The 12,460-nt window shown below is 38.0% G+C and overlaps 2 protein-coding genes and 1 long non-coding RNA gene across 5 annotated transcripts in view; 2 read left to right on the top strand and 1 right to left on the bottom strand.

The window, feature by feature from the left end:
* Positions 1 to 12,460, top strand: part of LOC134665084 (alpha-L-fucosidase) — a 161,829-nt gene that overhangs the window by 84,619 nt on the left and 64,750 nt on the right. The gene's annotated exons all lie outside the window — the stretch shown is intronic.
* Positions 59 to 12,460, top strand: part of LOC134665073 (sorting nexin-13-like) — a 34,437-nt gene continuing 22,035 nt past the window's right edge. Inside the window, exons 1-6 of one of the 2 annotated variants that reach the window (XM_063521870.1) lie at positions 59 to 394; positions 504 to 615; positions 3,830 to 4,044; positions 5,406 to 5,623; positions 6,219 to 6,371; positions 8,136 to 8,308. In XM_063521870.1, coding sequence (XP_063377940.1) covers positions 282 to 394; positions 504 to 615; positions 3,830 to 4,044; positions 5,406 to 5,623; positions 6,219 to 6,371; positions 8,136 to 8,308 — 984 coding nt within the window. In that variant the 5' untranslated portion in view covers positions 59 to 281. The remainder of the gene's footprint in view (positions 395 to 503; positions 616 to 3,829; positions 4,045 to 5,405; positions 5,624 to 6,218; positions 6,372 to 8,135; positions 8,309 to 12,460) is intronic. The other variant, XM_063521871.1, reaches the window with a different exon arrangement.
* On the bottom strand, positions 8,980 to 10,688 carry LOC134665110 (uncharacterized). Its single transcript, XR_010098339.1, has 2 exons — positions 10,111 to 10,688; positions 8,980 to 9,801 (listed from the first exon to the last, which is right to left on the bottom strand). It is a non-coding gene; the product is annotated as an uncharacterized LOC134665110 (long non-coding RNA).

The raw sequence follows: 12,460 nt of genomic DNA on the forward strand, positions 1-12,460 counted from the left end.
ATAACTTTTGTTGACGAAAACGTCGTCCTATTTTCACAAAATGTTGTTGGTTGTGAAACAAAATTTATCATTATTGCATGTAGTTAGAGCTTAAAATAGTTTACGATGATTTTATCAATCTTGATAAAAACAACGTTGTATTTCTATTGACATTTGGAAATTGTAGTGTTTTAGGGACGTAGTGTTAAGTTGATTTCACTGATATTTTCAATTATTTATATTTTTCTTCGTTCTAATGTAACTAAATTAGGGTCCTGCAACTGTAGAAACTTAAAAACACAATGGCATTAAGAATTGGTGGGTGGTTTGGTTTAATTTCCGTGATAGTGATTGGGTTGTTTGGATTCGGATGGTATTTAACAATTCTTTCGTTTTTGGTCTCGTTTCTGGCAGGGTAAGTACGTTTATTTTAACCGAAAATACTGTAATTTCATATAATATATCCAAGAATCTAGTTTTGACCTTTCAATGACTGTGATTTGTAAATAATATTTATTTTACAGTATATTTACCATCCTTTACTTAAATTATGACGACAAGAAAATCTTCAATGTAGACATAAATTGCCTGGATGACCCACTGCAGCGAACAAATTATTCCATTCAGTCCCCAAAGGTGAGCTTTAGCAGAATTTCTATAGTATTGGTTATGGTGTCTTACCATTAACCTTATAAGTAGTGATGTACCGACTATTGATTTGGCCGACTAGCCGACTAGCCGACTAATCGGCGCTCGACTGGCCGATTAGATCATTACTTCGTATAAGTTTTGGTGAAAAATTATAGTTTTGCTCCTTTGATTGCGCTATTCATCACATTAGCTTGGCTAAAAGGTGTTCTCTACAGGTTAAAAGTGTTCAAACACCTAATATCACAAGAATCGTCGTAAAATTTTTTTTTTATTATTTTGCGATCCTGAGCAGACCGTCAGTACAGCTTGTAGGGGGTATTTCCAAGGCTCTATTTCCCGTACGTAGTCGCCTGTTAAGAACCTATCCCCTGGGGTCAGCGTCTTTACGAGCAACGTGCCCTATCTAAGTCTCTAAATTTTGCAATAACGTTAATAGTTCCCCATAGATCCACCATAAAAAAAATAAAATAATAAATAAAAATAAGCCTTTATTGCTGTGTAACATAATAATAATATAAGTATTAAGTTGCACTATGTTTCTTTTATACTACACTATATATTTTATATCTAATTCCTTAACTAAGTGAATCAGCAACCGGTTTTCGCTTCTTCCTTTTTACAGCTTGTCTTTCGACATAGGCCTCCTCTAAACCTTTCCATTTTATCCTGTCTTTTGCAGTTCGTCTCCATGTAGGGCCAGCTATCTTTCTTATGTCGTCTTCCCAACGTTTAAATTGTCCTCCTTCTTTTCTTGTCCCGTCCCTCGGGTACCATTCCGTTATTATTTTTGTCCACTTTTCTGTTCTTTCCCTTAACATATGCCCTGTCCATCTCCACTTTAATCGTTTGTAAACATATTGGATGTTTTTGAATTTAGTTTTATTCTTTATAATTTGTAGACTAACCTTATCTCTGCGTTTTACTCCTAGAACACTTCTCTCCATTCCGTTTTGACACACTTTTATTTTGTTTAGTTGTTGTTCGGTCAGTGCCCATGTTTGACATCCATACGATAAGCATGGGAGGATACACGTATCAAATACCTTCCTTTTCTCTTTGATGGGCATGTCTTTGTCCTTCATAATTTCGCTCAAAGACCAGAATCGTTTCCAGCTATTTGTAATCCTTCTGTTTATTTCTTTTTGCATTGTATCTTCTGGGGCTATTAGTTGACCTAGATATATGTATTCGTTCACATACTGTATTTGTCCATTATTTACTTTAATATCTACTCTAGTTGAGTTTGTCATCACCTTTGTTTTGGAGGTGTTCATTGAGAGACCTACCTTGGCACTTTCATCAGATAGCTGTTGTAACATTTCTTCTAAGTTACTTGGATCTTCAGAAAACAGGACGATATCGTCTGCGAAACGTAGGTGGTTAAGTTTTTCGCCGTTTATGTTGATTCCATTTCGATCCCATTCCAAGTTTCTAAAGACCATCTCTAATACCGCGGAGAATAATTTCGGTGAGATTGGGTCGCCCTGTCTGACTCCTCTTTCGAGTGGAAATTCTTCCCCTGTTCTTTCCAGCTTAACTTGGGCCGTACTGTTCGAGTAAATGTTTTTGAGTATTCTAATGTATTTGGGCTCTACTCCCTGTATTGTTAGCGCTTTCCAGATGGTATCATGATATATGGTATCGAATGCTTTATTAAAATCCACGAATCCTAAGTAATAGACTTTATTATATTCCCTGTATTTTTGGATCACTTGTCTTAGGACGTGGATGTGGTCTATCGTGGAAAATTTGCTTCGAAAGCCCGCCTGTTCTTTGGGTTGATTTTCTTCGAGTTTGACCGTGATACGTGATAGTATTATCTTTGAAAATATCTTATAAATGTTTGCCATTAGACTTATTGGTCTATAGTTACTCATGTCTCCCTTGTCTCCTTTTTTATGTATTAGTATTATAGTTGATTTCATCCAATCTTTGGGTATGCTTTCGGTTGTTAGGATGTCGTTGAATATTTCTGTTAGTCTTGGTCCAATCACTGGTAACGTGTGTTTTAGTAACTCGTTTGTTATTTGGTCTGAGCCTGGTGCTTTATCTTGTTTTTGTGTGTTGATTGCTCTTATTGTTTCTTCCTGTAGTATATTTGGTACTGGTTCAGTGTCTGCGAATATTTCCATTTGGGATTCTTCCGGTAGTGTTGTTTGTTTTTGGTATAGTATTCTGTAATAGTCTGTGGCAATTTCTAGTATATCTTCTCTTTTGCTTGTACACTTTCCTTGTCTGCTTTTGATGTTTGGCATCCACGTTTTCTTTTTATCAAGTCGTTTTAATGCTTTCCTTAGTCCTCCAGTTTTTTCAATGGATGTTTTGATAAGGTTCAGTCGTTTATTTTTTCTATCTTGTCTTATATGCACGAGTATCTGTTTGCTTATTTCTGATATCTTTTCGCGATAAAAAAAAACTTAATAATAAATAAATTGTTTTACTATCGATCTAGCCTATGAAATTACACGAGAATCAGTTGAGATCAACCTGTAGAGGAAAATACAGAAAATACTAGCCCACCAATAGACGATAACGATCAAACTGTCAATAATTTGAACAAAACTTTTCATTTGCATCCTGAATAGGTATTTTAGTAAAATAGACATAAAACATATGGTAAATATTGTCTGTTGATTTCTTTTTTTTCTGTTTTCCTTTCACTAATAAAGTGCCGACTAATCGGCCATTTTTGCCGACTAGTCGCCGACTAATCGCCGACTACAAATGTGGCCGGATAGTCGGCTTTCCCGACTAGTCGGCGACTAGTCGGTACATCCCTACTTATAAGGCCTTATGACCTATTATCGGTTATATATTTATTCAGGTGGTAAAGTTGTGCCAGAAAAGTGCTTCGAATTACCCAGTCATACCCATTTTTCATAGATTTAGACAATAACTGTTACTTCTGTGGACTCATTCACATCATCCGAATGTTCACATGTTACATTATATTTGGGTATCATTAAAAGTATTACATTTTCGTAAATCTTTGTCACCAATAATTTGTTGGTAAAGTAGATAGGTACATATCTTAATGACAACACGCTGATAAAAATAATATTGCAGTGTTAAAGCTTTCTTCTGCACTATTTTTTTATACTTTGTAAATTTTTCTAATATAGTGACTTCTGATATATTTGATTACAAAATATTCAGTTAAATTGTAAGTTTATTAACTAATGCAACTTCTATATTTCAGATCCTAGAGCTATTCAAATCCAATCAACCTTTGCCAAAATTTGACCAGCGCATTACTGGCAGTGATACAGTGGACTCGTTCCTGAATGAAATCATCACTATCATCATAAACGACTATGTGACCACATGGTACGGCATCTTGACTGATGATGAAGAGTTCACAAGCCATTCAATCAAAAAATTGGTGATTTCTACAAGCGCTAATGTAGCCAATAGGTGAGTTTTGTTTAAATCTATTTACATCCTGCCCATTAAGTTCCTGTCTCATACAGTTAAACTATAATAAGAAAATAGTGTACTTCCATTTTAAGGCTTTCAAATTGCTTACCTTCATGCTCATGGTTAATGCTTTCCCACTTAAATCTTCTAGTAAACCTTGCTTGCTTCGTAAGGCTAACAATATTAAAATTTAATGAAGTTTAAAGTTCAAGGCAAGAACCTTAACCTACCCACAGAATGTTTTGGTATAGCACCATACTTAGGGGTCATCCATTAATTACGTCACACGAATTTCTAGGTTTTTTGACCCCTCCCCCCCTCCTTGTCACACTTGGTCACATTTGGCAAACCCCTCCCCCCTAGTGTGACGTCACATTTTTTCTACGAAATCGCCAAATCGAATTAAGTAAGTACCTAAGTATTATTAATATTTTATCAAAATATTTTTGACGATATAAATATTAGTAATTTTATAACCCAAAACTGCTTAGGAAAGAAAATTTAAGGAATAAAAACGATTATCATTTTAAAAACTTGTTATTTAAATGTACAGCGAATAAAATAATTTAAATAATTTTTCAGTTACTGATGAAGTTAAAGTGACGTCACAAACTTTGTGTCACCCCCCTCCCCCATGCCACAATATGTCACATTTTCTTGACCCCCTCCCTCCTAAACGTGTGATGTAATTAATGGATGACCCCTTAACATTATTACTTGATCCATAAAAATACCTCATTAGTTTCAAAGCTATGGTGAAACCAATTGCATAAAGCCTGTCCAAAAGTGTCCTCCTTACCTTCATTTAAACTTTGTCAGAGTTTTATAAAAAAAACCCTGTTACTGCCAGACTAACAAGAATAATGTGCCTTGTGTATAAATCACAAATGTTCCTAGATATAAATATTTGTTTGAACATAACATTGTATATAAATAATGTAATTATAAAGAGGTTAATGTCCACTGAGAAACATAATTAATGCTTATCTAATGAACTCTTTGCTATTACAATAATACTCTCAGGGAAGGTCTGTTATACATTACTTTAGTTTAGAGTTTTAGACCTTGACAATATGATTATTTTTTAAATATAGGCATCGTAGCATTTGGCATATTCATCATTGCTGCAATTTTGCAGCAAATGTTTAGTTCATAAAATTATTACACAATACATATTTGCGGGTTGCGTCTTGGGGTGCTTCTATACTTATATTTCATATTTAAAAGCCAGTCGCGTGCCGCGCGCCGTCGATTGCTTGCGACGGCGCTACTGTAGTATCCACTGTATATACATCTATAGAAGGTTAAAATTAATTTGACACGAGACGTGTCACGGCATAAAATGTTATCTTTTCCAGAGTAAAAAGCGTGGACTGGATCCACCTCCTCTCGACAAAATTTCCCGAAGAACTAACTATGCACCTAAAATTATTCAAACAGTCGAGAGTGAGGTTGAAGCACATAGATCTAGTAGCTGCTAAAGAGGTCAACGGCAACGGCAAACCTAGTCCAAAGAAGGAGGAAAAGAAGACGCATAGGAGGAATAAGAGTGACACAGATTTGTCCTGGCCCCCAGGTATGTTTAAGGTTTAAATCTGATTATCTAACCTTGAATCCAGAATGCGAAAGAGCAGTGTGACAGTTGCGAGTGTGTATTTCATGAGATTACATAAAAATCAATCATGTTTTGATACTATTACTATTGACTGTGGCCAGGCGTGTCTCACTCCGCGATTTCGTCGTTTTGCTACAGGTAGCTAAAAGTACATCCGTTCGACCCCAATTTTGGGGTTTGCCATAAGCCGCGCGTGGCGCTGTCGCCACCTAGCGGCCATATCTGTCCTGATCGTAACAGGCGCGTTTTGTTAGAGAGTGAGTCTTCTGTACCTAGTACTATTATTTATTCTGTGCTGTGGCTCTCAACAGTCTCAACATGTGGTAGTAATTAGTGAGTTTTGGTTGTCACCTGACGATATGTAGTAATACTTCTACACTGTCACTTGAAGTCGATGCAAAGTTAAACGGACTCGCAGATAGACTGCGCATTCTGCAGACTGGCTAGCATGAGTTGCGCAAGTCCATACTTGAAGACGCGCTAGAAGTATGGGAGAACGCAACTCATGCTAGCAGGTCAGACCTGAACAACAATAAAACCAGCGGCGTTTTTCCAGATACTCAAACATTTGGAAAGTCCAAGTTTTACGATAGCTCCGAAGATTTAAGTGGGAAATCATTGACCGACCTGTTCTTCGATTTGGAAACGTCTATAGAGAACAGACAGCTCTGCCGGGACGCTTTTTGCACCGATCCTAAAAAGGAATATGGTAAGAAATAGTAATATATGAAGGCAATTCTTCCTCCCTACTTAAATAACAACCGTATGTTACTATACATCCGAAAACTTCTTCAAAAACTATTGTACAAGTATGTATTTTCCTTCGCGCTAAAAAGTATATGTTTAAACTGTTTTTCCGGTTACATACGAGTGTTATAAACAGAATAAGGAAAAACGGCAACAGGAGCAGACTTTATGTCTATATTCAGCCAAGTTTAATTTGAAACTGATCCAGATCACACCATGCACACCTAAGAAAAAATAATGCTTTAATTCTTTACCAGGCTGATATTTAAAAAACCGGGCAAGTGCGAGTCGGACTCGCGCACGAAGGGTTCCATACCATAATGCAAAAAAAAAACAAAAAAAAGCAAAAAAAAACGGTCACCCATCCAAGTACTGACCCCTCCCGACGTTGCTTAACTTTGGTCAAAAATCACGTTTGTTGTATGGGAGCCCCATTTAAATCTTTATTTTATTCTGTTTTTAGTATTTGTTGTTATAGCGGCAACAGAAATACATCATCTGTGAAAATTTCAACTGTCTAGCTATCAGGGTTCGTGAGATACAGCCTGGTAACAGACGGACGGACGGACGGACGGACGGACGGACGGACGGACGGACGGACAGCGAAGTCTTAGTAATAGGGTCCCGTTTTACCCTTTGGGTACGGAACCCTAAAAAATACAATCGAATGTCAGTCTTACGCATCGAAAATAGAACACTAGATAGTAGAACACAATGTTTGAAGTGCCTTGTAATAATAATAATAAATATGCCCCCAGGGCAGCTTGTGGCGAGCTGAATGGGAAGTGACGTCCCTTGGGTCCCATACCCCCGAGAGTCGGTCAGGCCCCTCTCTCCAGCTTGCCTTCATTGGCCGGCTGGAGTGAACACTGAGCAGGGGCCGCAGGACTCTCACCTCTGGCTTGCCTTAACCGGCCGTCCAGAGTGGGGTGTCAGAGCTATATGCTCGCAGGGCGGAAGTGAAACATGCCTAAGACGCGAGTTGGCACAGTGGCTGCTTACAGCCACTGGGTAGAAAGCGGTGCACACCTCTCCACGCCCTGAGCCGCTCACGTGATGTTGTCCCCTTGTCGCTCCGTGCGAGCGGCCGTTTTCGGGGACCCATGTTGTGAGTTGGCGAGTCACCACCTGGCCCATTTTTTCATGTTTTTTAACATATGAGCAGGGCAGGTGCCATAGTCTCCTCCATAGTCCCGGTTACTAGCCCACTAACAACTCAACGCTATAGCCCGGTTTCTTTTTGTACCTTTTCTTGCAATAGTCCTACACTAACCGGGGCTTGTCCTTGGGTGCACTACTATAGTGCAAACAGGGATAATCGTCGGTTGGTGTCACATTACATTTAGAGTAAATTGTCTTATTACAAGGGGCCTCTACGTGTTGGCTTCGGCCCCACGCACGCCTTCCAAATGCCCGGGACCCCATGGTCCCGAGAATTTGTAAAAGACAGACATAATAAATATTCTTTATTGTGCACCATACAGTTAAAAATACATAGAAAATTAAATGCACATTATATAAAAGCTAAGTAAAAACAGGCGGTCTTATAGCTAAGAAGCGATCTCTTCCAGACAACCTTTCGGTAGCAGCCTTCGGTAGGTAGTGCCTTATTTGGGAAATATATATCCCTTAGCCTGGTAAAGGTTAAAAATTGAATTTTCTACAACCACAAAGTGACCCGTTTGTGCTTATAATTTACCCGTGTTTTTTGCAATTAATTTTTCAGCATTACTATGCGAAGTGTCCGAAGCCGTGATCTACCTAGTAGCCCCCGAGGAAGTGTGGAAATGCCACGCCTTGAAGCTGTTACTCATTGATCTACTGTCCTCGGTGGTTCTGCGACCTGTGGTGGCGCTGCTCAGTGATCCGGACAACATCAACAGAGCCATTATTAGGACGGTGAGTGTGAAACTCGTTATAGATTCAAGTATTTCGCCTTATAACATTTTAATTTTGTAGTTCAATATTTGATTAGGTAATTTTGAAAGCCAATTGATGATCAAGACGCTGAAAGATAGCTGGAAACTTACACTTACTTACACTTACTTACACTTCTTTTATAGATTACAAACAGACCACTTGTCAACTTATAAAAAAAGAACACTGTCATCCAAGCATAGAGTATGCTCATTATATTTTTTACTTCCTTACTTTAATGTACATTTGAAGTGTTCTTAGTATAGTAAGCATTTGGCTTTTTTTCAACCCTTATATTTTTACTGTAACGTAGCACATTTTTCTAAATTTAATATAAATATTTTGGGTCGATTGATAATTAAAAGAAAAATACCTCTTCTAATTTCAACGTTTTTAACGGTGTCCAAAACAAACCACATTGATTGCATTTCTATGCATAATCTGTTGCATTCAGATGCACCTCTCGTTGCTTATCTGTTGTCGGGGTTGTCATATGACTAAAAATAATTAAAACTTGAGATATTTATGTTGTCACTCCAGGAAAACTTTGTATGAAGTAGGTATAATTTACAAGATAAAAAACAATTTTGATTTAAAACAAAACATAGAAATTACAGACTTACAAAGTGGCTCTGGAATGAAACAATATTAGATTAAATGGTAAAAATATATTTCTTAGGCTCAGGAGTGATATTGTCTAAATAATTCAGACAGAATTTTCGTGGGATTTGTGTCTTCAAGGGACTGCCACCCTATTACCTTTTGTTAGGGCTCTCAGGGACTCCATATTGGAGATCATTCGAGAATGATATGCACATTTGATTTGGGAACCCCTCTGGGGACACTCGCTCGCAAGAGCCCAATTTGTGGGAAGGCCACACTTTCGGCATGGTGGTCTGAAAGATGGAAACGGCTTGAGTCCTTCGGAAGCTCCACTGAGTGAGTAGAAATTAAATTTCGTGGTGATCGACTCCACAATGGCGCGAAACGTTGTGGGTTTGTTCTTAACCAAATTTTGGTTCTTTGCAGAGAGACTCCTGCTCGAGGGAAGGGAGCGCTCCGCCAGAAGGCTTAGCAGCTACCAGTGCGGTGAGCCAAATTTCCAATGGTTTCATCTCTTTTCTAGCGGCCATAAAGGGCGTAGGCTAATATAACCTTTTCTCGGTTTTCAGGAGCCGGGATTTACTGATTTATTCATTCATTTATTTCATTCGTTGAGTAATTTATCTCAAAAGCTTCAAAAATCCTAGAAGTCAATTTAGTTTTGGAGACCTCCTGGAGCGAAGAATTTAAACACGCCATCTACCTCTGCCACGTCATTTTGGTACCACGTGCGCGGCCCCTGAGCTCTACGTCTCCGCTCAGCATCTAGCTTCACCGGGGAAAGCAGCCTGTCACCCCGCTGCATCTGAGGAACGTTTAAATTCTGAGGTCGGTCCTTTCCATGATTTAATTTAGTAGGGCATCAGCGCCAGCTGCAAAGTTTAGAGTAAATTTAGAATTTTGAGCAACCACTAAAGTAAGATAAAGACATTTGAAAATCCTGGTACATAGTATTTAGTATAAAATAAATTAGTTCCTAAATAAGTAGAATTCTGTGTGAAGCTTTATCCTGGACCTGTAAAGCGGCCCAGCTTTCCACTGAGCTAAGTTCTGAAATTAGGTGTCGTCAAATCAAGTTAAAGGTTCACATAGAAGTCAACAAGTTTAGATTTATCAACTAACATTCCATAGGCAAGATATTTAGGCTTAAATAAAGTTTCTATAATATAATTTGTGTTCACCTTTTTCATCTCCCAAAATAGGTTCCTATAGCAAGCAATTTAGACACCACATTTTTTATTAAGATTTAATTTCATTTTTTTTGTGCTAACGTGCTATAGCTTTCTTTGAACAAGCCGGAGCTTTGCAATATTATTTAACCCCTATAAAATAGCACGTTTCACTGGCGCCCTGGGTATAAACTTGCTAAAGGAATCTTGTGAAATTTCATGTACCAGGAAAGTTGTGAAATATTTACTGTGTTAATCACCCTTTTGTTTAGTCTTGGTTGCTCTCTATTCATTAAATAGTCTTTAGATATAGTAATTTGAGGATTTGATTGCAATTTTGCTGGTTTGATGCAATTTATTTGATGTTTTTTAGAAGAGAAAGTGACAAGCAATTTTTTGATTTTTGAGGTTATTGCCAACCGTAAAAATAACGTGGTTTTGTACTTTGCACCAAGTACATGCTAGGAAATTTCACTCATTTTAGATACTAAGATTTAATTTCAACATTTGTTTTAGATTTGTGTTGCTTTTAAGCGTAAAATTGAAATTTAAAAAGGTTTTTGTGCATTCTTTTGTAGTACGGACTTATGACAAAGATATTCGAATTTGAGAAATAACAATTAATTTCGAGTACTTGCTTACATTTCCCTTAAATTTCTTTAGTGTCAGCTCATTGTTACATATTTAAAGTAAAAAGTATTGAATTTCGTTGGAAGTATTACCTTCTTGGAAGTTTGTGGTATTGTTTGGAACCAATTTCATAGTAGCTTTCACTTTGCAAATTTAAAAAGAAAGTTGACGTTTGAAAGTGTACACCTGTCAGTTAGAAATTATTTTCGGTAGGAAAAATACTTTACTCATTAAGGATTACAGTTACATTATTTGTAGATTAAGATTGGTTTAAAGAAAATAGTACACTATTTAATATTATTTAATCTTGTTAGAAAACAACATAGTGATACAGTCATACATACAATACATATTGTTAATACCAGAATTTTCAATACAGTAGTTTATACACTAGTTAAAAATGGAGCGCAGCATTCAATTTCACAGTCTTTTGAAGGATGAGTTGATTTATGAGGTTCAAATTCGGTCGGAAACGCCTGCAACCACGGTTGACGCTTTGAGAAAGCAACTTAGGTCTCTTATTTTAGAAGCGCCTAGCGAGGACATAGTGGAGACTGAACTGTCAGCGGAGTCGGAGCTAGGCATTGTCTCGGAGAAAGTGATCGATTTGGCTTCTATTGTTGACAAATATTGTGAGACAAAGGAGAGGTATTCTTTAAGTCGCGCTAAAGCCCTCGGCTACCATATTTATCACCGTCTGGCTAGGGTTCAGCCGGAACGCAACCAGACATTGCTAGAACTGAAGACTAGTTTGCAATCCAAGCTTGAGAGTTTATTGGCAAAGATTGAGGGTCCAGGTTCAAGTCCAGCAGCACCCAGCGGCAGCGCAGAGGTTTCAAATCCAAATCCTTTGGTCTCCGGCAATAATTCTGAAATGTTAACAAGCGGTATTAGGGAAATGCAGGTTCAGTGCTCTAGTGATTTGAATATTTCAAAATGGCAGGTTAAATTTAATGGTTTGACAGACCCGCGCTCATTTTTGGAGCGTGTGGAGGAACTAAAAGAAGCAAATGGGGTTTCAGATGCCAAACTATTTAGGGCGGCACCACATTTATTTGTAGACTCGGCGTTGTTGTGGTTTAGAGGTGTCAAGGGTTCGGTTTCATGTTGGCAGGATTTAAAGTCACTTTTGTTGGATGAGTTTGTCCCCGGTGACTATGATTTTAGGCTGAGACAGGAAATTCAAGCTAGAACGCAGGGGGAAAACGAACCCATCCACTTATATTTTGCGGTAATGTCAGGAATGTTTGCTAGATTAAAATCAGACTTACCGGAGGAGGCGAAACTGGACATCTTGTTGCACAACATTCGCCCACATTTTACTCAGCAGTTGGCATTGGTAGATATTAAGTCGGTCGCCGAACTGAAGGCTTATTGTCGCAAGGTTGAGTTTTCACAGCAAAGGGCGAAATTATTTGTAGAACCGCCCAAGGTCAGCGAGCATACACTTTGTCGTGATCATGTTTATAAAGGCTCCAGTGCCAAGCAACCTCAGGTGAATTCCATCGCTGCTAAACAAAGCTCAAGCTTCGCGACCAAGTCGGATAGTTCCTTTTCACAGCGAAAACAGCAACCAAGGTTTTCGGACGCGAAGTTTTCGAAACCACATCGTGGAGTTTGTTACAAATGTGGTAAACCGGATCATAATTTTAAATTGTGTAAAGAAAAGCCTAAATTAAATTCGTATAGCTGTTTTGGTTGTGGGAAAGCAAATACAATACGATCGGAATGT

Source organism: Cydia fagiglandana, chromosome 6, assembly GCF_963556715.1.
Source record: "Cydia fagiglandana chromosome 6, ilCydFagi1.1, whole genome shotgun sequence".
Taxonomy (NCBI): Eukaryota; Metazoa; Arthropoda; class Insecta; order Lepidoptera; family Tortricidae; genus Cydia; species Cydia fagiglandana.